The 25,931-nt window shown below is 31.5% G+C and overlaps 1 protein-coding gene across 9 annotated transcripts in view; it reads left to right on the top strand.

Annotated features, from left to right (window-relative positions):
• ZNF638 (zinc finger protein 638) overlaps positions 1-25,931 on the top strand; it is a 79,311-nt gene that overhangs the window by 39,496 nt on the left and 13,884 nt on the right. For 8 of the 9 annotated variants that reach the window (XR_005650653.1, XR_005650654.1, XM_039852806.1 and 5 more), the window contains 13 exons: positions 1,937-1,995; positions 2,203-2,255; positions 9,125-9,175; positions 11,078-11,149; positions 11,965-12,051; positions 12,332-12,400; positions 12,805-12,845; positions 14,204-14,335; positions 16,134-16,262; positions 17,536-17,577; positions 18,071-18,205; positions 19,186-19,311; positions 23,067-23,104. Coding sequence is in view for 7 of the 9 variants with exons in the window: in XM_039852806.1 (XP_039708740.1) it covers positions 1,937-1,995; positions 2,203-2,255; positions 9,125-9,175; positions 11,078-11,149; positions 11,965-12,051; positions 12,332-12,400; positions 12,805-12,845; positions 14,204-14,335; positions 16,134-16,262; positions 17,536-17,577; positions 18,071-18,205; positions 19,186-19,311; positions 23,067-23,104 (1,034 nt within the window). In the remaining 2 variants the exon portion in view is untranslated. The remainder of the gene's footprint in view (positions 1-1,936; positions 1,996-2,202; positions 2,256-9,124; positions 9,176-11,077; positions 11,150-11,964; positions 12,052-12,331; positions 12,401-12,804; positions 12,846-14,203; positions 14,336-16,133; positions 16,263-17,535; positions 17,578-18,070; positions 18,206-19,185; positions 19,312-23,066; positions 23,105-25,931) is intronic. The other variant, XM_039852808.1, reaches the window with a different exon arrangement.

Consider the following 25,931-nt stretch of genomic DNA (forward strand, 5'->3'; position numbering starts at 1 on the left):
CTGGGAAGCAGTGAACACTTGTTTGAGCATTATAGGTAATCTAATCAGTAACAAGGAGATATAACCCAAAAAAGATACAATCAGAATTCAAATGAGAATTTAATTTCATTCGAATTTAAAACCTATTTTTCAAACATCTGTTACGTGTCAGGCACTGTATCTGCAAAAGATGCAGTGGTGAACAAGACAGATGTGCTTCCAACTTTCTTGGAGCTTATGGTCTATTTAGTCAGTAAGTGAAGGTTAAAGAGCCTAAAATTAAGAAGCGGAAAGGCATGTGGAAACATCTTGGAGACCCAGTCTGCATTTAACTAGAATTCCAGAAAGAAGATACCAGTTAAATACTGGTGAAGATTTCAAATTTCATATGGAGGGGCAACTTACAGTCATCCAGCCAGAAACGGTGTAACTATGAAAAGAAATAGTTGAGCCTTCGATAGCATAGCATTGCATTTTCAAGTTTGAGTGGATTAAAAGAACAATATTGATTCATATTGTAGTTGAATACATCTATTTCAAGTCAAATACTAAATTCTTTGCTAGGACAGTATTCTCAGACATGCATGGACTCATAAAGTATTTCATCTATATATTTTTCCTAAAATATTGCTATAAAAATGAAGAACATTAAGAAATAGAGACGTTGTAATATAAAATTATTGGTAATGAGCAATGAAACCATTTAAATTGTAAAATCTAAATCATTTTTATGAAATAACAAATTGCAAAAAATATTACTTAAAATTATTAAAATAATTTTGTCTAAAATATATCACCAAAAATTGGTATGTAGCTAAGGAGTGAGGGCTAAATTTTTAAATTTGTACAGAGGAAGTCAGTAGTTTCAAATTTCTTTTAAAATTGAAGATAACTAATAGAATAAAAGTAGGAGAATGAGTGTCCTTTGAGTCATTGGGTGAGGGAGGTGTTTGGGATAAAATCTTACATAGTACAAAAAGAAATGTCTAGGATGCCCCCAAAACAGAAATTTATAAAATAACATGACAATTATGAAGTTCATATCAATTTAACACATATTTACTTAATGTACACTAAGTGCCAATCATGATTTTAAGTACTGCAGATAGTAGTTAATAAAACAATGTCTCTGTTCTCACCAACTTTAATAACTTAAAAAGGTAGGGAGAGAAAGACCATAAGGAAATTAAAACAAGTGCTGTGAAGAAAAATAACAGAAAAGAGAAATAGAAGTTCTCTTGTTGGGGAACTTTCAATAAGGTAGTTACAGAAAGGCTCATTGGAAAGGTGGTTTTAGAGCAAACACTTGAAAGAGGTAAGGGAGCAAGCCATTCCCTGGGTTGAGAGCATTCCAGACAGAAGGAACAACAGCTGCAAAAGACTTTTAAGATTCACACTTAAGTAGCTTGTTTGAGGAGGATAAAAGATGCTTGGGTTGGAAGCAGAGAAGTATAGGAAGAGATATTTGGTGATTTGGGGCTAGAAGATGGGTGGAACGTGTGGTGTAAACTCTTATAGGCCATTGTAAGTATTGGGTTTTTTTTTTGGTGTGATGAAAGGATTTCGAATTTGAGAATGGCGTAGGGATGGGCAAAAAGGCAAAGACAGAAGCAGAGAGACTATTAAAGAGGCTATTGTAATCAAAGCAGATAGTGGTAGATTGGACCAGTGTGATACCAATTAGACATCTGAAATGTCAAGGCTATTTGAAATAATGTTTTTGAAAGATAGTGATAAAATCTAGATGAATGGTAAAAGGTGGGATGTAAAATTATGCCATATGATCACAAATTTAAGAAAATGTTTTAATTCTTTGTATAAATAGAAAAAGGTAATATACATTGATATTTTAGGGTAGGAAGATTTTAGATGTATTTTGTATGCTTTTCTGTATTTTCAAAAGTTTTTTATAACTTGAGAAGAAACTAAAATTTTCTTAAATAATTATCCTTCATAGAACAAAGAAGTGAAGAAAAAGACAACAGATTCAAAGAAAACATCTGCATCCGCTTTAAAGTAAGTGATTCTGTAATTTCATATATGAGAATTTGCAATTTAAATTTTTTTTACTTTTACAACTGCATTTTTAACGTTTTATTACTGTTTTTAGTTTAAATGGGACAATGTTGAGATTGAATTGTTTTAAAGTTTTTTAGATTTAAGCTTTGCATATTTAGAAGTTTTAAAACTTAGAATTTGCTAATTTTTTATTCTTTTAAATAGAAAAGATACAGATGCTTCCAAAACTGTTGATACTGTGACTTCAGCTTCTGCTCGTAAGTTGTTAACTTTTAATACTCCTCCAAATGAGTATATTTTGTCAGTTCACTAGAAATTTCTTGCAAGATATGCCAGGAAAACATTTATTGGGCTTTAGTAGTTGGAGCCCACATTGGTCCCTGTATTAAGCTATTTACTATTATGTAATTATGAGACCTTTTTTGGAATAAATAAAAGGACTTGATGAGATAATGTATGAAGAATACATAGTTATATAGTTAATAGCTGTTTAGGTTAGTTTTGCAATACCTCCTTTCATCCTCCCCCTAATAAACTCACAGGACAAAGCATAAAGTATGTTAAGATTGCTTGTCTGTTCCCCTTTGTTTTTGAAAGTCTGCCGAAAGCTAAAAAGTAAGCAACAAAGACTAAGCAGAAATGTAGATGTTATTATAGTCATGTGCTAAAAGTTTTTTCTTTATATTCAAGAAAGCACTTCAGCTAGGTGAATTGTACATACAATTTTAATAAACTTGGTTACTTTTTTTCTCAGTCTATTTTGGATTGGGAAAATGGAGACAAAGACGTTAGTGCCAAAACATATACCCTTGATTCTAGTAAGAATAAACAACTTGATAGTGAAGGACAAGACAGAAGAGCCAAAAGGAAGTAGGCATAAAATATATTCAAAAAGTTAAATTGTGTGTTGTATGTTCTCTTTTGGAAAGGCAGATGTATATATAGTGTGTTCTGGATTTCTGTTCAGAATAGAGTAAGAGTTTTGGGTACTAAAACTAGTATTCTGGTGACTGGAAAATTCAATTGTATAGAATATCTCATTTTTTGGTAATGTTTAGTTGGATAGCATACTGAAGTTATTGGAAGTTAGTGAAGGTGACTATGGATGCTTTCTGGAGCACAGTAAATTTTTGACTAAAGTTTTAAATGTGAACAGGTAAACAGATAATATATAGAAGCAAAAGATACTTTAGTTAGAGATGACATAACAAAGGTAACAATTGAGGAATCACTTTATAGAAGGCCTTGAAGAATTGGGCTAGGAAATTTTTTTATTTAACCTCATCAGTAGCTTTTCTTAAAATGTGTCCTGCGAAAGACTAATTCCTGGGAGATGTTTTAGATGAGATAATGTTTGGGATATGTATTATAGGTGTTCCTCTTTTCTTTTCCTTTCCTTTTCTTTTTTATTTCCTTTCCTTTTCCTTTTCCTTTCTCTTTCTCTTTCTCTCTTTTTCTTTCTTTCCTTTTCTTTCCTTCCTTCCTTCCTTCCTTCCTTCCTTCCTTCCGTCCGTCCGTCCGTCCGTCCTTCCTTCCTTCCGTCCTTCCTTCCTTCCTTCCTTCTTCCTCTTTAAAAAAATCCACAAAACATGCATTTTATGAAGTCCTACAGGAAAGAAACTTATTTAGCTTTGTTTAACCCACTGTTTTCTAAGTTTGGCTAAGGTGTACTCCATTTTTTCTGTGTAAGACCTAGTAATAATTGTACGGACTCTGGGAAATTACCATAGAGAATAAAGAGCCAATAGTTGTTTAGGATTCTTACATAGATTGGATAAATGGAGATTGAAAATCCTATTGAGAAAACATAGTTGGGGTTCACTTTGAGGTAATTAGAATCTAATATAAAAAGGTTAATTTAAACGGTGAAGGATGGTAAAATCTGAACTTTCGTATGTAAAATTTTTTAGTGAATAAAATATAAAACTTAAAAATACTTTTAAATCTCAAGGTTTCAGGCTGGATGGATTTTACTAGATGAGTGTAGTAATATTGATTATAAAGGAAAACTTAGATGCAGTGATTTCTTTGAATTTGGGGAAAACCATGAACTTAGAGTTCACCAGTGCTGAATTTCAGCTATAACAGACTATTCATTGGAAATATCCTTTAGTCAGCTAATCACATAGCTTTTTTTTTTTTTTTTTTAACAAATTAAAGTTTAGAAATTGCTTATAAATTTTGGTAATTATCCCAGCATAATAAAAGTAGTGAACCAAGGGAGAAGTGCTTGAAGCTGAGTGCTTCCTTCCTTCCAATATAAATGTGAAAAGAGAGAAAAGAGCCTGTAAGTAAGACTGAGAAAGTGTCAGGCGAGGAAAATAAGGATGCATGATATCTTTTTGAGATCAGCAATATCAGTGAATAGTGATAGGAAATTAATTAGGGCAATTTTAAAGAGAACTTTGGTTATAAGCATTACTCAAAAAGGGTGAAGAGAGCTACAGGTAGGAAGCAAAAGCATAATTTGATCAGAAAGGGGAACTTTAGAACTCTTAACCAATACTAGTTAAAAAGAAATTAAAGTGTTTATTGAGCACCTATTATGCACCCATCATGGGAGGAACTTTTTAAAGTGTGAGGATACTACCAAATAGAAAAGATCTCTATTTCCAAGTAGCTTACATTTTAACTTGAGCTAACAAATAATAAATATCGAAAAGTGCTATGACAGGGTAAAGGTGATGCAGGGTTAAAGTTTGATTTAGAGTTAGAATTTAGTATGTAGAATAAGGTAATGATTTGTTAAGTAGAAGGATCTACTAAGGGCATAATCTGTGCTAGAAGACAGAAAAGAAAGGAAAAACTGCTATGGGTTTTACTGTTTATACTGGGCATTTTATCTCAATCTCTCAGCCCACCTTGTGAGTATATTTAATATTGTTTTCATATTATAGATTAGGAAACAGATTCAGAGATTAAATGACTTGAGGTCACATGGAAGAGTTAGGATTCAAACATACTAAACTACCTCCCTGAGGATGAAACTCTTTTTTGATCACTCTTCTTTTATCTTCCTTTAATGATTTTCTTAAAAGTCTGTTTCTCTTCTCATGTCATACTTGTTTTCCTGGTTGATTTTTTTTTCTTGCAGCAGTGACACCTCCCATACAGATATAAACCTCTTCATCTCTCAAGTTTACTTCTCTCATTTACTTACATCATCTAATAATCACTAGTCATCCAGTGTAGAAATCCATTAATAATGCTTTACCTTGTTTCTATCCCACTCAGTTCAAACTTAAATAACATTCTTTTCATCCAACCACTGGCTGATTCAAATTAGTTTTCAAATCTACCTCAAACTTTTCTTCTTTCCTCCATCACACCTGTTTTAAACCAGACTTACATTTAAAAATTTGAAGATAGCTTTCTGATTGGTGTGTTTTTATTCCACTCTTTGCACTATTATTTACCTGTTGCCTTGAGGCCTCTTTAAAGCAGATATGATCATTTCACATCTGTAGCATTTCATAAATGATATTTTTACCCTATGGCCTCAGATTGTTTTTTCAATCTCTTGTCTGTCACTCAACTGTATATTATGTTCCAGCTACTCAGCTTTGTTATTTTCCAGCTATGTTATGTTATATATTTCTCAGCTCTGTGCTGTCCATTTATGTGGAAATGTCTGAATTCCAGCTAAGTTTACTTGGTAAGCACTTACTAAGTACTTATTTAGTAGGTACCAGGCCTTGTGCAAAGTACAAAGTCAGGATTCCTTTTTTGGGTTGGAAGCAGGGCAAATCCTAATTTGTCCTTTTTAAGACTAATCTCAGATGAAACTTCTTTGTGAAACTTCTTGATTATACCTTCCCTGACTCTCCAAGGCAGTGAGAAGCTCCTAGCTCCCTTTTAGTAATACTATGTATATTAAATCACTTAGTATTAATAGTTTATTAATAAGTTTATCACTGTTAACTTCACTTGTTGAGGGACTCTTCACAGTTTTATTTTTCATCTCTTAATCGCTAAATAGCTAATGTAGTGTAAGGGTTAATGAGTGAATGTTTGCAGGAGGAATAGTGAAGAAGAGTATAGGAATACTCAAATTTTGTATTAATTGAACCCATAGAAAAATACATAGTGAACCAAAATTTTTGTCCTTATCCTTGATTTAATGATTTTTTTCAGTAAGATTTTATTGGTTTCCTTTTTTATTAGGTAAATATACCTTTTTTTCTTTTCAGTTCCTAGATGAAAATCACTATCTCTTTGTCAGCTATTTTCTTAATAAAAGTACTCTGCCCAAATAGTTCCCACATGTGAATTTCATCAAACCTTTAAGAAAGAAATAACACTAGCTCTGTTTCAACTGTTTCATAGCATTCAGAAGAAAGAAGAACTTTATTTAAAAGGGGGGAGGGGTTATGGTGAGAGGGGAAACAAGAAGAAGAAAACAGGCTAATACTGATTCTGACAAAGACACAGCAAACCTATCCAAAAGGCGAAAATAAGAACATAGTAACACCAAATGCTGTTGATAATGTGCAGAAACTCGTACATTGATTGTGAGAATGTAGAATGGTACAGCCATTCTGGAAAAGAGTGACAGTTTTTTTTTTAAACAAAACTAAACATGTGCTTACCACAGGACCCAGCATTTACTCTTGGGCATTTATTCCACACAGATGAATTACATTCACTTAAAACCTATTCACACAGAAACCATTATTCATAAGAGCTAAAAACTGGGAACAACCCAAATGTCCTCCAGTGGGCAAATGGTTAAAACATGACACGTCCTTCACATGGAACACTACTCAGCAATAAAAAGGAATGAATTATTGATACGCACAGCAACTTGGATGGATCATAGAGGAATTATACTGAGTGAAAAACAAATCGACCTAATGTCAACTCTAACTGAAAAATAAAAGTTAAAAAAAAATCAAAAATTATAAATCAAAAAAACTATACTGTAAGCTTCCATTTACGTAACATTCTTGAAATGATAAAATTATAGAAGTAGAGAACACTAGTTGCAGGGGAAGGAAGGAGCTGGCTGCTGCTATAAATGGGTAGTAGGAAAGATCCTTGTGATGGAACTGTTCCGTATTTTGACTGGTGTTCAAGTATATGACAAAATTTCATAAAACTACACATTAGTACATGTAAAACTGGGGGAATTTGAATATTGGTAGATGGTGTCAATATTAATTTCCTATTTGTGATATTGTACTACAGTTATGCAAAATATTATCATTAGGGGAAACTGGGTGAAGGGTATATGGGATCTCCCAGTTCTTAAAACTGTGAATTTACCATTTTCTCAAATGTAAAAGTTAAAGGAAAATCTTTAAATGTTGATAAAGCTATTATAGTAAATTAAAACTGTAGAACAATTTCACTTATGAATATACTGATGTAACATTTTTAAGTAAAATATTAGCATATAGTAACTGACAGCACATTAAAGGAATAATATATTGTGCCCAAGAGGGTCATATCAGAAATATAAAGATCCTTCAAAATTAGTCTGTTCATCTAGATAAATGCTGCAATAGATATTTGGTAAAGTTCAACGTTCACTCCTAGCATTAAAAATAATTCTTAAAGTAGACAACTACCTTCTTAATATGACAGTATGTGTGTAACTATACCTTTATTTATATACATAGAAACATGCACACCAAGTCAGAAGCCAGCATAGTGAAACAGTAGAAACATTTTCATTAAGGCTGGGAACAAAACAAGGAATACTCACCATCACCTCTATGAGTTTATATAAATATTCTAAAACTAATAGCTACTAGCCAGTGCACTATAAGTCAAGAGGAATAAAAATTGAAAAGTAGGATACAACATTATTATTTGCAATTAAATATGTATGATGGGAAACTCAGGTATGTATGGAAGAACCAAGAGAATATTATAATGCTGTTAAATATAATTAGCCATCTGCTCTAAATTACTACAAGATTTCAAATGCTTTGTTATATAAAAAGAATAACTAATATGTAATTTATTAAAATATTCCTTTTATAATAATAAAGTAAAGCTGTGAAAAGAAAACTTTAAAATACTACTAAGAGGCATAAAATAAGATGAGAGATTAAATGAGAAAACAGCTCATTTTTGAATGAAAGCCCTACCATTAGAATCTGCCTTTTTTCTTAAAAAGATTATGAACTTAGTAAAACATCAATAAGATTTTTTATCATATAAGCTGATTTTACAGTTTATACATGAAAAAATAAACAGAATAGACAGGAAAATTCTGCAAAGGAAGAGTAATTAGGACAGACTAGCATTAATAGGTATTAAAATATATTACAAAGTTAAAGATTCAGAATAGTTTCATATACTTGGACAAATAGAAGATCAGTAAGCAGAAGAAATATTGCCCCAAATCTACAGAATATCAGTTAATCATTATGGTAATGTTTCATATTAGTGGGAAAAGGATCAATTATTCATTAGCCACTTAGTAAAAGTAAAGCATTTATAATATCAAAATAAATTACAGATGGATTAAAGATTTAATGTTATACATAAGATAGTAAAGTATCGAAAGAAAATGTGAAGGTTTTTTTTTGTTTGTTTTTTTAAGTTTCAGAGTGAGGATATCCTCTATCAGGAAGACATTTGACTATAAAGTTTTTGTATGAGTATTTCGTATAACTTTTAAAAATTGTTAATGTGTAATATAGACTAATTTTCCTAATATATGAAGACCTCTAATAAATAAAACCTCACAATCTAAAAGATAAATTGGCAAATATTAAGACTAGGCATATCACAGAGAGAGAAATTACACATATGAAAATTGACAAGACTTTACTTGTAATTAAAAATTAAGTCTTAGCAGTTTCTCAGATTGGAGTGATTAATAACTTCTGTCACTGTGTGTGAAAATAGGGAAGCCCCGCTCTTACATATTATTAATGAGAAGAATAATTGGTACAACCTTTCTGAAGGACAATTTAATGTTAATTGTTAAAATTTATATCTATGCCTTTTGAGTCAGCAAATCTATGTCCACGAATTTACCTATAGTTACAAAGATGAGTATAGAGGTGTTTTTTGCAGTGTTTTTTCAAAATCATTGCCAAGTTAGCTCTTTTCTAAATCTAAATGATGTTGTTTGTAATGTGTTATTGATATATTTTTCTTGTTATTTTAGCCAAAACTGGACAATCCAAGACATCTGTAGCCAAAGTGAATAAATCTTCAGGTATGTGTTTTTTGTTTTTGTTTTTGTTTTTTTAATTAGGACTTTAGACATTAGTTATCTTAAAATTACATAAATATGTAGCAGCAGTGTTGGATTTCATGTGACATGGTATACTGAGTGTATCCTAACTAGTCTTTGAAATTTATAGTCATCTAAAAATTGTAAGAAGGGAGTAAATAATGTTCTTTGTTGTAATTGTCAAACTAAGATAATTTAACTGGGAAACTATTTCTCATGATGGATATCAGAGATATTTCCCTTTCTCTTTTATTGAGGTCTTCTACCTGTTTACTTTCATTTATAAAATAGTCCTGATAAATTTATAGCAAATTATTTTCTCTGCAGTTTTTATGGGCTATAGGGGTTTTAAAGAAATTTTTAGTTTTCTCTTTGGCATTATCTTCCTTTCTGTTTTCCCTTCTATTTCTTTTAAGTTCCTGTTAAATCAGGGTCATCTTCTTAAGTGGATAGAGATCAGTGCATTAAATTCTTCCCTATAATGGTAGAAAGGGAAGGAAGCTGAACCAGCAAATACCATTGTTAGTGACAGCCAGAATTTTCAAACAATAGTTTCTTGGAAGCAGTAATCTGATCAGGGAATCAGGGATGGCTAGAAAACTTGTTTTGAAGATACATTTATTTAGCAAACAGTTTGATACTACTTTAATAATAAGTTTATAGGAGTCACTGGAGATTTGAGGGCTAAAGCCTCTAGCCACCCCTTCAACTGTTGAAAATCAATTGTAGATATTTTTTTCCTTCAGTTCTGGTCCTCAGCTAGAAGTAGTAAAATGAATTGATTTGTGGTAGTAACACAGAGATAAGGGGAAAAAATGATTTAAAGGTTCATTGGAACTCAGGCTACTGCAATATGACAAAACTCGGGGATGACTAAGAAATGACTAGTTAAGTGACAAGTTATAAGGATTGGTATTACTCTTTTTTGAGCAAAGATTAGGATCTGTCTTTGGATATAAATGGTGGATTTTAAAATATTTCAGTTGATTTTTTGCATATCAGTAATTCTTTTTGTTAGTATGATAACTTTTCAAAGCATGATCATATTCTCACAGGGTCCCCATTAGATAATTATGGCAATTACTACCTTTGTTTATAAATGGGAAAACGTGCACAGAAATCCATTAATGCCCCACGTATTCACAACTTCGAATTCAACTTGACCTACTGACTTCTTTTCCAGGCTTTTTCCTCATACTACCTTGCTAGTTGTTACAAATCCTATTTTCAGAGCTAACTCTCTTGTTCTCTGAATGGAAAGTGTTTTGGCCTCTGGTGATCTCTTCAGTGACACTTCGATGATTACAGTCTTTATAAACATCATCTTGGAAAATAAGTACCAGTAATATATGCATATGTAAAAAGAAGGATCAGAGCTACATAAGTAGTCCTTTTTGGATAAGGCCCACTAGGAATGAGTCAAAGCAATCTTTATGTGGCCTGACCATGATGTAGGTGTTCTTGAACTCTTTCAGTCAGCAGGGAGCCAAGACAGCATGGTCTGGGAGACCCTAGATAGTACTGCTTTTGGAACCATTAAAAGCTACATGGGGTTATTTTTATATCCATGCAGTTAGTAATTTTGCTTCTAGTTGATCCACACATTCAGAAATTTACTTAACTTACCTGAATGCCATTTTTAAGTACTGCAGTGGGGAAGTGAATTCTTATTTCAGTCATGTTTTTCTTCCTGAAGACACATTGCTAAATTTTGAAAATGACTTGTGCAGCTTTAAGATGATAGCATTTTATGTTTAGAATAAAACATAGCCTGACACTCTTTTTTGTTTCAAGTTAGCTTGTCACTCTTAAATTCTTTGTGAGGTTGTTTGGGGATTGTTGATAATAGTAAAATAAATTTTAACTACAGCTTTTGTGATTTAGGGAAATCGGCAGGTTCTGTAAAATCTGTTGTAACAGTAGCTGCTAAAGGTAATAAAGCTTCAATCAAAACAGGTAAGATTGTCGAGAAGGTGAGGTTTTATTAAGTATATTCTTAATTTGTCTTTAAAAAATATAATAAATATGTCAAAGATAAGCTTTAAATTTATATAATTTGTAGTACCTAATAACATCTTAGAAAGTTTAGTAGATACTTCTTTGATATTTAAAACCTGAAACATCCAGGACTTTCTGGTTCTTTGGATTCAACAGGACTACCACTGTGGATACCTTTTTATGTTGGAAACATTTTTGGCAGCTATATAATGAATCCCAGGCTGTTCTGCCACTTCCCCCCTACAAATTATTGTCTTTATTTTCCTCATTTTTTTAGTGTCGTCACTTCATATTATCTTCCCTAGCTTGTACAATTCTTCTGGTTTGTTACTATAAAGAACATTTTTCCTTTCTGTGTTAAAAGAATGTATTTCCTTTCTAAAGAAATGAAACACTATTTTAAATAAATATGACATGTTAACAGTAACATTATCTGTTTATATTACTATTTTTTCAATACACAAATGTAATTTTAAAGAACTTTTGTAGAAATTATAAAATAAGATATTTTTGTGTGTGATTATAATGTGCTTCTGTCACTTGAGGATTAAATTTCTGTCTCATGAATAGCCATCAACAAAAATTGTATCTCAGTTTAAATTTGTTTTTAAGCTTATTGGTAAATAGATATTAAAATAAACGGAAATAAATCTTTAGGAAAAAACTTCTTTTATAATAAAGTCGAACTACTTGATTACTAATATATTAGTATGGAACATACCAAATGACCAAACAAACCCTTTAGAGTAATGGTTCAATTTTACTTTTAACAGGAAAATCTATTGGAAAGAAGTCTCTGGATGTCAAAAAGGCGGGCGTTGTCAAAAACAAAGATACCAGTAAACCTGTGGCTGTACTGGGTAAGCTGGAAATGCTGTCATTTAATGCCTTTTTTTTTTTTTTTTCATTAGATCATCTCGGTGTACTTTTGAGGTATATTTTGAAATTATTGCTTAGAAATCTTCAAAGAGATTATTTTATTTTTCAAAGAGAAACTTGTATTAGCTTTGACTTAAATCAGGTCAGCCTAAGGAGACTTGAAGTGACAAAATAAACTAGCTTAAGTTTCTGTTTTAGATTCATTAGTTTAATTATATTAGTGTGTTTTTTAAGACTATTAAAGCAGACTATTTCATGCAGCAAACTCTGAAATAAAGACCGGTGGGGAAGTCAAAGCCACTGAAAATAATGCTAAAGAAACTATTTCAGGTAGGCCAATAGAAGTTTTATTTTGTTATGTTTAAATATGTAAAATTAAAATTTTAAGAAAATATTTAATTTTATGTGTCGTGTGTGTGTGCGCGCGCGCGCGCGCGAGAGAGAGATTGAGAGAGAGAGAGAGAGAGAGAGAGAGAGAGATACACCAAGGTCATGCCTAAATGAAATTAAGAATATCATTCAGATATTGGTCCTCTCTCTTGATTTTGTTCTTAGAAGGAGTAAAACTAAATGTATTATTTAAAGGTCACTGTTACTTCTGTAGCTATTTCTTACTTAAATTCTCTATCCTTGTCAGTTGTATACATTTTCATGTAGTTACTATTTAATACATTGTGGGATCTTGATAAATAAAATATGTCTGCATGAATTTATATTTTGTTTTGTGTCTTAAGAAGCTGTTTTGGTGGCCACAGAAAATGAAACAATTAACAAGGTCAGTTTTTATATTTTGCTAATTTTTTTAAAACTTGAGAAACTTTGACACAACTTTTTTTTAAACTATAAATCCATGTAAAAAATGTATGGGATTTGGCATCGTGAAAAACCCCATTTATTTGTGACTTTTAAAATATGGTTGGAGTTCAAGAACCTTGTGCTGCAGGGAAATCATAAATATTTAGGAACAGAATACCTATAAATGTACATATTTTCGAAGATTACTTTTCACTGAGAACAAAATATTAGGCCAAAGTATATGGCTTTTTGAGTAGACAACAAGCTGTCAAATTAGAACCAGTAGAATTTTGTGAAACCTTTTTTCTTTTCCCTTGAGGCAAATGAGAGACATTTTGATATTTAGAATACCAGTTTTTCTTTGTATTTTTAGAGGAGCGAGTGGGGTTTGCAGTTTTATTTGAAGGACATAAAGTCTACTTTATTGTTTTCCCATGGCTATATCTGTCATTATGAGTATATTAAATCTCATTAATTTAGATTTTACTGGTTAAGATCTTCAGATCATTCAGGTGCTAAGCATAAGTTTTCTTTTGACTAGTAGATCCATTTTCCAAGTAGTATGTCTTACTTCCTATTTTGTTTTAGGAAGAATATTTTAAAGCACTAATACATTATTTTAGATTCACTTAAAGCACTTAAGAAGGAACCATTTATGATCACAATTGATGTACTAGTTAAAATCATTCTCAACTGGTTTATGAAAATTATAACTTCTGCCTTTTTATCAAAATAAAAGTCACAACTTGCCAAATTTACTGTTGTATACCTTTGGGAATTTCCCGACATCCACTAAAGGAAAAATTGGCATTGACGAGAGTCATCTTGAAAAATAAAATAGATCTGAGAGAAGAGAATGCAGAAATGAAAGTATTTACTTTATAGTGGAGATTGGGTTATGGGGTAAGGATCCTAAGAGACTAGGTTAGCTTTTTTATATTGCCTAAAAGTGATTATTTTATTTATTAAGATAAAGGGATATGTACTGATTTGGAGCTTAGGAATGTTAGCATTTTAAGGCACTGAAATGTCAACAGTATGTGAAAAGGAGGAGACAGGCAAACTTGTGTTTTTTAACCCTATTTTTAAACAGTGGTTGAAAAAGAGAATGAAAGACACTTGACTAAATGACAGGTAGTATGACTGAAATTATTCTGTGTACTTGAAGAGAGGAAATTTGCACTTTGTTTTGTATTTAATTTGAGATTCAGACCAGCCTCAGCCTTCCAATTTAATATTAAATGCAATTTAAATACATTATGATCTGCAGTGTAAGCTTAAGTAAATGTAAAAGCAGTTAAAGAAATTTTAATGTCAATTCTTAAATTTGTTTTGAAGGAAACAGAGGAAATGTGTGTGGTACTTATTTCTAATTTGCCAAATAAAGGAGATTCTATAGAAGAAGTTTACAACCTAGTAAAACCGTTTGGGGGTATAAAAGATGTTTTGATTTTATCATCTCATGAAAAGGTGAGTTGCTAATAGCTGTTCTTCTCTGCAGACACATTTTGAAAAACATTAAATTCACAAAGGGTTTAAAAATAGCACCTCGGAATAATTAAGCTGTTTTAAGCTAAGGAATTTTTAAAATATAGCACTCAGATATCCTTTATTTTGTAGTCTTCTAATCAGAATGACTTACTAATGTGTCAAAGTTTTGCTCCAAATTTTAATTAAACAAAGTGTTTTCCATCTTTAATATGTCAATACAAAGTTTTTTAAATGACCTATGAAGTTCTGTAGAGCACTTTTTTACTGTAATTTCTGCTGTTTTACCGATGGTATTCACATGGAAAGTAACCGTTTTCAGACTCAAACTAATGTCATCAGTACTTAGAACAGTCTTGGTTTATTTACATGTATAAGTGTTCTATAATAAGTATGTGTTTTTTGTAATTTTAAAACAAAAGAAAATGTATTGTTAACGAACTAGTGTGGAAGGTATTTTACAGAAGATGAGATTACAGGAAAGTTTAAATAGTGGAAATGACAGGAGAGTGGCGGGAGGTTGTATTCTTAAAATAGAAAATTGTTGGCGATCACTAGAGATCTTTGAGAGTAGAGTAGGATATGTGTTTGATAGTAATCGAAGTCATTGTGCTTAAACAGTAGAAGAAGAAGTTAGTGTGAGTTATGCAGTTTCGCATTATGTTAAAAGTAGATTATTTGAATGCATAACTTTGTAAATATACTAAAAACCTTCGAATTGTACACTTAAACAGGTGCACCTGATGTATAAATTATATTTCAGTAAAGCTGTTAAAAGGCAGATTATTTCCAATGTTTAGAGACAGACAAGAATAAAAAGGATTGCATTTTTTTAATATAAAATATTTTTTATGTGACAGTACATCAAAATAAAAAATTGTAGGAATCTGGGAACAAGTAATTCAAATCATACTTTATATCATTTATCAAAGTGTGTGTGTGTGTGTGTGTGTGTGTGTAGGTAGACTAAGTGGAAAATCCAAATACAGAAAATATAAATTATTATCTGTCCAGTTTTGATTAGAGTTGAGTAGATTTATTAACTATTTGGAGATTTAATACTTTACTAGATATTTGGGAAAATATCATTTAATTATATAAACATTTTAAACATTTGTAAACTTAACATGAAAACAAAATGGAAATAAAATATTTGTGTAAAATGTGAAGGCATTTATCTCCACATCATGCTATAAGATACTTGAAATTTCAGTAAATAAATGGAAAATGACATAAAGATAATTCATTTTTCAAAAGGAGAACTATAAACAAATATGGAAGAGTTTCATCTCATTAACTGTCAAACCTCTTTGCTTACCCAGGTATGAAAATTAAAACCAAAATGTATGGAGCTACAATTTCACACCTATGAAAACAGCAAAACGAAAAATAACTTGACAGTCATTTCACCTTTCTGTGGTTCTTTCATCTTATATTGCTCATGTTTTATTGATCATTAAGTTTATTACATAACAAATTTTCGTTAAACATCTGCTACATGCTAGACACCGCTCCAAGTACTAAGTGATAAGATTTTCCTTAAGGTCATTTACTAGAATGTCCTCCTATTTTTCTCTTTAGTGTTGCCTTATGAGTTCAGTCGTTTATTATTTTTTGCTCATGATTGTAATATTCTGAATCTTTTGGCTTCATCTTTCAGAGGAACACTTTTTTTAATCTTAAAAATATTTACTGTTATTCATTTGACTCCTAAGTATTAAGTCTTTTCAAGAAAAAGTAACTGAAGACATTTTTTCTTTTTTGTAATTTGTTTTAAAAGGCAATTATAGAAATAAATAGAAAATCTGCAGATTCTATGGTAAAATTTTATACCTGCTTCCCAATATCAATGGATGGAAATCAACTCTCAATAAGTATGGCTCCTGAAAACATGAATGTAAAAGACGAGGTAAATATAACAGACTTACTATTATTTTTATTAAATTTTAAACCAAATTTATTGTAGTCATATGTTTTTCTAGTTTTCTGTCTTGGTTCACGTTTTCTCTCAGACAGTGAAGAAGCCTCTTTCGGTCCCTCCACAGTCTTCCATATTGAGAGAATCCAGTCCTCTGTGTATGTTCGATTGGGAAAAAAGTTAAAAACTACTTTATATAGAATACTGTCCATATTGCTGTCTATATTCTTATCTCTGCCATTCTCTGTCACACAAATTAGAATCCCAGAAGTTATCTTTAATTTTTTCTCTCATGTCTCACACACAGTTCATCACTAGGCCTTGTCTCTTTTAAATTCTAAATATTTCTGGAGTTCCATGTTCGTGCCATCCACCATTGCTTTACCTCTTAAAACCACCTACTAAAGTAGTTCTTTGTATTTCTACCTTCTGTTTTGTCTCCCTCAAAACCTTGCTCCACAAAGTCAGGAAAACAACATGAAATTGAAATCTATTCAAATTCAACTGATTTAGAAACCTTTCATTGTCTCTGTGTGGCTTATTGTCAGTGGCTTGGCATGAGGCAGAGATGTTAGAATCTCTAGAGCAAGATAGAAATGCATGTAATTTGAAAATGCCTTCCATTAAGAAATACTTTAATGTGATGTAATTGCTGGGATTGTTTTATACATGTCATGTTTTATACATTTATTGAAGAGAACAATAAATTCAAGACTCATAGGCTCATAAGATAAAGTTCCTTTCCTATCATGTAAGCCTTCCATTAGCTAGCCTCTGCCAGCTTTGACATCTTTGTCTTGTGCCACTTTTGGCCTCTTAATAATTCAACAGCACCAAATTGCTGTACACTTAATACCCTGTGTGCTGTTTTCTACTAGCCTACATCTCTGTTTTTCCTCATCCCCTACTTTGCTTAGTTAATGTTTTGTTTTATAATTTGAATTCTCTTACTGGCTGTTAAATTAAATCTCTTATTCCTTGTATATGAATTTTGAGTGTACTACCCTAAATGGTACCGCCTTATTAATCTTTAATGTGCTTAGGAGAATAGGATAAACTACGTTGTATAGGTAGGGTAGGACTTATATAGCTTGTTTAGGAAGAGGGAAAGATTTTTAAAGGAACTGTACTTTTGCTGACTTTATTTTAGGAAATAGTGCTCAATGGTTATTCTTATAGTTATTTTATTATAAATCCTGACAAATTAAATATATAATTTAGAAAGACCTTATACCTTCAACCTTGATCTATTTTGCTTTTCTAGGAAGCTATATTTACAACCTTGATTAAAGAAAATGACCCAGAGGTGAGTTTTGCATTAAGTGCTTTTGTATACTTGTTTAATTGATAGAAACATTGGTTGTTTATTTGTTCACCTGTTAGAAATTAAAAGAAACCTTAGTACTAATTTTAAAATACTGAGATAAGGAAGATTTCAGATGGGTCTTCTCTTGGTAAAATAAATACAGAGCGACGGTAGTCCTTGATGTGAAATATCTTCCAAATATTGGGGCCATATTTAGTGGCCAAATAGGTCAATACCTGTCTGAGGATATTTCTAATAAATATTATGTTGATAGAAGTAAGAATACCCTTCTTGTTTTATTGTATCGATTCACTGATTACTCACATCTAAAACTAAGACTTCACTATCTTCACCCACATAGTCATTTTCTTAGTCTTCAGAGAGGACATCACTTGACGACCTCTGAAAAATTAAATAACTATTAATCTGTGTTTTATAGTTTGATACTTCAGCTGTGTTTTTCTTTTTCTATGCTGTCTCTAAAAAACTACAGGCAAATATAGATAAAATTTACAATCAATTTGTACATATTGATAACTTACCAGAAGATGGACTTCAGTGTGTACTTTGTATTGGACTTCACTTTGGAAAAGTGGATCACCATGTATTCATGAGTAATAAAAACAAGGTAACAAGGTTCTTCCTATTTTAGCTATATGTTCTGTAGAGCAGGTCCCCAAACCTCTGGGAACCGGGCCGCACAGCAGGCTAGTGAGTGAAACTTCATTTATATTTGCTGCCACTCCCCAGGGCTACCATCACCACCTCAGCTCCACCTCAAATCATCAAGCATTAGATTCTCATAGGAGCACCAGTCCCTGGTACCAGAATGGTTGGGGACTGCTGCTTTAGACATCTTTAATTCTCCTGTTTTAAAAAGATACGTACCGTCCTTTTCAATTTTGCCTTGACTTTGCAGCATTTTAAGGCTATTTTCTTATTGTTTACTTGAAGTAAGGATTAACCTTACCTTTGTAATCACTTATTAGTCTCAAAAAAATATTCATTCTTTTAAAATTAAAACACTTATTTTGGTAATATATATAAGAAAATTTACCATTTAACTATGTTTAAGTGTCAGTTCAGTGTACATTTACATTGTTGTACAATCATCACTACTATCCATCTTAAGAACTTGTTTCATCTTTCCAAACTGAAACTCTATCCACTAAACAATAATTTCCCATTCCCCCTCTTCTTAGCCCCTGGCAACCACCATTATACCATTCTATTTTCTGTCTCTATGAATCTGAATACTCTTGGTATCTAATATATTTTACTAGCATATTTTACTTAGCATAATGTCTTCTAGCATGTGTTGTAGCGTATATCAGAATTTCCTTCTTTTCTAGGGCTGAATAATATTCCATTGTGTACATGTACCACATTTTGTTTCTCCACTCATTTGTTGATGGAGTCTTGTGTTGCCATCAACTTCTGGCTGTTGTGAATAATGCTGGTATGAACATGGGTGTACAAATAATCTGTTTGAGTCCCTACTTTCAATCTTTTTGGCTATATACCAAAAAGTAGAATTGCCGAATCATATGACAATCCTATTTTTCATTTTTTTAAAGAACTATTTATATTTTTTTATTGTCTCCAAAGGCAATTCTTCAGTTAGAGAGTCCTGAATCTGCACAGTTAATGTACAACTTTCTGAAACAAAATCCGCAGAACATAGGTGACCATGTATTGACCTGCACATTATCTCCAAAGATGGACTCATCAGAGGTAAGATTTCTTTGTATCAACTTTTGTGCTTTTATAAAATGAAGAAAGCTTGAAGGTCATTCTCCCAAAGCTGGAAGATGTACTATGACAGTAATTTTTAAGGGTTTATTCTTGGGCAATAATCAAACTGGTACTGAGTTTGGATATTCTTTATTTAAAAATTAGTTTTACAATCACTTTTAATTTTTATGTTTTATGGAACAGTATAAATTTGAGAATAAATTGAGGTAATTTTGAAAAATGTAGCATAAGTCTTATTTTGGACATAAGGTATAGTGATTCCATATATGTAACATGATTGTCTCCAGAATGCGGAGACTACTTTGAGTCTATTTTGGATTCATCTTAGTAGAAAGGAGTTTGTTTATTCTTTTATTTCTTTAAATCATATTTATTATAAACTCTCCTTGAATAAGATATAAGCTTTTACAGGTTCTTATATAGTAATAATACATGTGTGAAACTATGAATAGTCCACCTTTGAAAGAATGAAATTCAAACTTATGTTTTCTCTGTTTCATTGTATCACAATAGCAGCTGGTAAACAGTGGAGCTTGTATTTGGTATCTGCACATTTTTTATTTGTTAATCTGCCAAAAATCTTTTGCTAGCTCAAGAAAAAGAAAATTCCATCATTAAAACAAAATTAAATAGAGCACCTATAAGTAAATGCATCGTGGTAGGTACTGATATAAGCACAAATTGAGGGAGTTGTTTAACCTGGTAATTTCAGGGAAAAATTAGGTTTTTGCCTTTTTTTCCTCAACAGAACATTATATTTTTTAAAATTGTTTTCGATATTTTTCAAGTTACTACTTTGTTCAGCTCAGTTCAGAATTATAATAAACACTGACTATACAGAAATTTTTCTTCCAGAAATATGGTCCCAGATTCTTAGACTGAAAGACAATGAAACAAGTAAAAATTACAGAAAACCTCTACCTGAATTGATAATTTACTTCCCAAGCCCTTACTCAGAACCTTATTCTTACACCTTATGCAATTGGAGACCCCATTTTGCTTATTGTAAAAGTTTTAGCTACACCACTGATAAGCTAGCCTTGTGATCTTGAGCATGTCACATAGTGTCTATTATATCCATTCAATAAGTGATAAATAGATAGTAGAGTCAGGTAGACTTATTTCAAGATATTATAATGTTCCATATGAGAATGAAAGCCCAAGCTAGGAAATAGACTATGAAATTGAAATAGATCCTGCTCCCAAGTTTTAAATAATAGTTTTTATTTATTTTGTTTATCATGAGTTAATTAACATCCTTAGGATACACTCGCTTTAAACACTCTTCCCCATTTCGTTACCTGTAAGTTACTTCTGCATGTAGTACAATTCAGTCTTTAGTTCTACAAATTATAGTTATCCTGCAGATGAAGCATGAAGGCTTAATTCTACATACTGAAAACCAATATCTGCATAACAAGAGCGGGTCTATAAAGAAAGAAATATAATGTCTATAACTTCTATACTCAGAAGAGACTTTCTTATATTCTCAGTCATTTCTCAGATGATGCTTTAATTTGATGTTCTTCAGTATGTAGATTATGGTTTTCCTGTACAGTTTAGGAATTGTATTTTATTATTATTGAGAGGAAAAAAGACTGTCTTATCTTATTCAGGTCATATAACTTAATTACTATTTGTTAAATAGAATCTACTCTCTCTTTAAAGATATTCTGACTGCCTCTTCTAAATTTATGGCTATTTGCTTTAAGCAACTGTATGTCTTTGATTTTATTGCTCTTCTGAGTTATTTTTATTATTTTTTTGGATTCTGTATCTCCCACTCTCTTGGGATTGCTTTTCTGTTTGCTAGAGTACGTTGTTAAATAATTTTCTCCAGAAAATATGTGTGGCCAGTAAACTTTAAAATATGAATTCCTGCATATTTGAAAATGACTTTATTTTCCTTTTACACATTTCATTGATAGTTTGTGGAGAATTCTGTGCTTGGAATGCTTTTCCTTTTATTTTTCCTAACCAGTATTGTTGAGAAGGCTGATTCCAATCATACCTGTTTGTATTGTTTTTTTCTCTCTGAAAACATTTAGCATTTATTCATTAAACAAATATTTAATTCCTTCTCTGTGCCAGCCCTGTTTTATACATTGGAATACATTGATGAACAGAAGAGTCATTGGCCCAGTCCTCTTTTAGTGCAAGAGATAGACTATAAATAGATAAGAAATATATATAATATATATAATGTCAGGCGGTAAAGAGTGCTATAAAGTGCTATGGAAACAAATCAAAATAAAAGGATAAAGAGTGATAGCTAGGGGACCATGTATTTTAGAGTGGTCAGGGATAGCTCCTCTGAGTTATTTGAGAGGGCTGAAGTAAGAGAGCAGGCTCTATGAATATATCAAGGAGGAAAGGTTTTTAGAAGAGCTGAGGCCTTCAGGTGATTCATTTGGTGATTCAGGAGTCTCCCAAGGAGAATCAGTAAGGCTAGTGTAGTTAGCAAGGTTTCATCTTGGTTTGAGACTTATTTCCTATATCCTGATTAAAGTATTTTATGAAGAAACTTATAGAGTGTGTTTCTGCACCTGAGGAAAGTTTTTCTCTTATTATTTCTTCTCTTAATTTTTAATGTTCTGTCTTTCTGGAAATAACACCTGTACTGATTTCGTGGATACTTTTTCCTGTTCAGTTTTTCTTTAGAGGATATTCTTTAGAGTTGTTTTTAAAGCTCTTCAGTTCTCTGCAATACCTTCAACTATTTTTGTATGCTTATCTTGTTCTCTCATGCATTTGTTTTTCTCTTTTATTCATTTATGACGAAAGAAGCAAGTTATCCAATAAAGGTATCTGGTATAGATTTTCTATACTATCATATAGCCTGTTTTCCCCTCTAAGTGCTTCTCCCATGAATGAGAAGATTGCTTGGAAACACTTGGATGGGGCTTATCAACTGCCATCTTTCATTTCAGTTATAGACCATTACAATGTAGACTGGATACTAGACCAGATACCCAGCAAAGAAGGCCTTTACTCTGGGACTCCAAAACCTATAGTAGGAATCCTCTCTGGGCATATTGTTCATTGTACTTTAAAATACAATTCTCAGTTTTTAATTTGATCAAATCTAGAGAAAGATAATTCTCAACTCAGAGCACACGATTCCCACTGAAAAAGCCTCTAGCTAGTATGTATAAGCTCTAAAGAGCATATGTTTTTGCTATTTTGTTCACTGATGTGTTCTAAGTGCCTGGACCAGTGCCTAGACACTGAGTTTTAATCCCTGCTTCTATTTTGGGTCCAGGACATTGCTTTCTTAGTGGTTCAGACATATGTTTAAAATGATTATTGTTAAATTTTGTCCAGCACCTCTAGATGTTTCAAGTAAACTAGTTTCCCTTATAAATAGAAGTATTTTTAAGTAATAGTTGTACAACAAAGATGTTGGTATTTTAGGTTGATTGTTTCTATTCCTAGCAAAGGGTGGTATTTTCAGACTTGTAAAGTTAAAAATGTGCTTCCTAATTTATATCAATGTTAAAGAAACTTATTTTTCTAATTAATTGCTATGTGTTAGTTATGCTGTATGACTTAAATCTAATGATTTTTAGAGCCTGATAGTTATATGGACACTGATAACTAACTTTTAATGTGTTTTTTAAGTGTAGTTTAGTTTTCTTAGCTTATATTTTAAGAACTGAAGTCATTGCATTGATGGGTTAAATATTTAAAATCCAGTAGAATAGCCTCTAATAAAATGTGGAATTATGTTACAGGCTCAAGCCGTGAAAGACCAAGAACTAGGAAAAGAAAGGTATGTTGCTTTACATTTGCTAAGATTTTTGTATGGTATTTAGTTAATTACTGAATTTTATTTCTGTATTTTATAGTAATTGTTCATATATAGAAGAAAATTCATATTCTACAGTTCATTTTGTGTTTTGTGTGTATATGTATGTATACACACGTGAGTGTTGATTTCTCTTTTGGTTTTGTTCAAGAGTTGGGGGATTTTGCTTGTGTTTTGGTTTTTCTCAGATATTTATTGATTTTTTAGAAAAACTAAATATAGTTTGAATTAAATAGGTAAATATGACTTCTCTATGAAATGTTTTACTAAGATGCTTGAACAACTTGACTCCAATCAGTATTATATTCTTGATAGATTTTTCTATTTCAAAATAGTAAAACTTTAATTAATCTTTTTACATAACCTTTTAAAATTTCATTGACTTAAAACCAAAAAGGTAGTATTTAATGTATATTTAAATAAATACTTTTTGAAAACAACTGGGGTGGGGAAATATTTGTAAAACAAAATAATATGTACGCTGCTTTATATTTTCTGAGGATGAAAACTTATTCTTCAGAGTCTACTCAAAATAGTAACTCACAGTCTTGTTTTGACCACATGTAGTACGTCCTCTTCTTGGTCACTTTCTCATCATACCTTTGCCCCACCAATTAATAACCTCCCTTTTCCTACTCTTTATTAGGATTTGCTGATTCAGGCTTCTTTCTCTTCCTTTATATACTGAGTAATTTGCCCTTATTTGTTAGAACTTATGTAGTAAGAGCTTTTAAGTTTGAAAGTGTTTAAATATGGAGAGTCTAATTATTTTATTTGATACACTGTCTAATTTTAAGATTCCTGCAAAACAATTCTTTATGGATTTTTCTTCTTAGTAATTAATTCTTATGAGACTTTTAAATGATAAAGATGGTTATGAGTACATTAAAATATGTCGGTGACTTTAAGCAATAGGTTTTCTGTATGTGTCAGCACAGACATTTTTAAGTTGTACAACATTATATACCAATTATATTCACATGTCTAAGAAGTAATACCAATAGTGGTGTTTGATATAAAAGCTCATAAAGGGCTTAATAAATAATAGTGCCACATACAGTAGTATAGGAAGACCTACAGTTGGCCACAGTAACTCTGGCTGGTAAGTAAGTAGGCTCTTCAGAATTACCTACTTTATATATTTCATTCGACAAAGTTTCTTTCAGGTCTGCAAGAATAGGTATTATCTGTGTTTTGGTCATTCCTCCCCCCTTCCCCCTTTTAAAATCAAAGATATTTCTTAATAATTTAGAGATAGTTATGTAATCTTTAAAAAATTAATTTAAAACATTCTATTGCAGTCAGTTTTTTCACTTACATGACATTAGAGAAAAAGATTTGGATAGTAGCCTGAATGCATCACAATTTTTTATTGGAGTAAACTGATCCTGAGAAAATACTGGTGCTTTCTCTTTTTTTTTTTTAAGCACTTGTGGGTGCTAATTCATAATGGATATGATTTATTTTGTTTATAATTAAAGTAAATGTTTCCTATTTAAAGGAAGTCTTGCATGGATATATTAATAATTTAATATTCTACATATTGCCTATTCTCCATTCACCCCTCCCCCCTAATCACACACATAAGCATCATTTATTTATCATGTGATTAAGGCTCCAAATAAGGATGCAAGATGAAATTTTCTCCAATTCTTTAATAATGTTGGGAAGTATCCAGTGGCCCTCTGAAATAAATACTAATCTTAAGTACTGTGAAATCTCAGTCTCAAGTTTCTCGGAAAGTATATGGTATGGTGTTAAAATTTGTTCTCATGGCCAGCTTTCATTGTATGCCTTTTTGAAGATTTTGAAGCTCTGGTATTATGAGGGTTTGGGGGTGGAACAGAGGGTGGGAAATTGATGCCTGTGTCCTGAATGCCTTCCTGGAATCCTTTTTTGTGCCATTTCTCAGAATACAATTGTGCTCTCCGTTGATCTTCTGAAAGACTTGTTGTTTGATTTTACTGTTAATAATTTCATTTATTTGATATTTCAAACTGACTTCCCAAGCTAACTTGATGAACACCAAGGCTTTTTCCCATATTAACCAGAAAAATAGATATTAATTTTTGATAAATGAGTTCTACAAAGAAAGCACTGTTATTTTAAAAGACCAACACATAAGAACAAACACAGAATTGAGCCATTTTTCCAAGTAGGTCTGTGATGTTTGAAATGTGGAACAGTTGCATAATGATTCATTTTGTATAAAAGATAATAGCTTTTTTTTTTTGGTACAAGCTTTAAATATGGTAAAGGAGAAAGACTTAACTATATACTAGAGCCAGGAATCAAAATCTCCGTTATCTTTTTAGCCCAATAGATTGGTGTATTTGTATAGCCCTAATTAGTAAAGGCTTTAGGGTTAATGTGCAGTTCTATAATAAGCAGGAATTTGAATTTAATCTTCATTTTTGGAAATGAGTCTTATAATTTAAAAAAGAGCTTATATTTTAAGAAATAATATTTACATAACTGCTTTAACTGAATGTGACTTTTTATTGTCTGTTCTATTCGTACTTGGCCATAGTTTTATTTTGACTAGTCCTAAGAATTGGAACACTTAAAATCAGCCGTTAGTATTTTTTGAATGTAAGGAATGTGGATTATTTCAAATTACCTTTAAATGCTTTCAGTGAGTGTACAAAGAGTAGCTTACACAGATGAATAGAATATATATTGATTAAGGTCTGTGGTTACTGGCTGTTTAACTTAAATCCTTCAAACTCTTTACAACTTTTCATCAAGAGTTTTTGTGATAGAAAAATTTCCTCCTTTGGAAGTTTAAACT

This window comes from Pteropus medius, unplaced genomic scaffold (assembly GCF_902729225.1).
Source record: "Pteropus medius unplaced genomic scaffold, Ma_sr-lr_union100, whole genome shotgun sequence".
Classification (NCBI taxonomy): Eukaryota; Metazoa; Chordata; class Mammalia; order Chiroptera; family Pteropodidae; genus Pteropus; species Pteropus medius.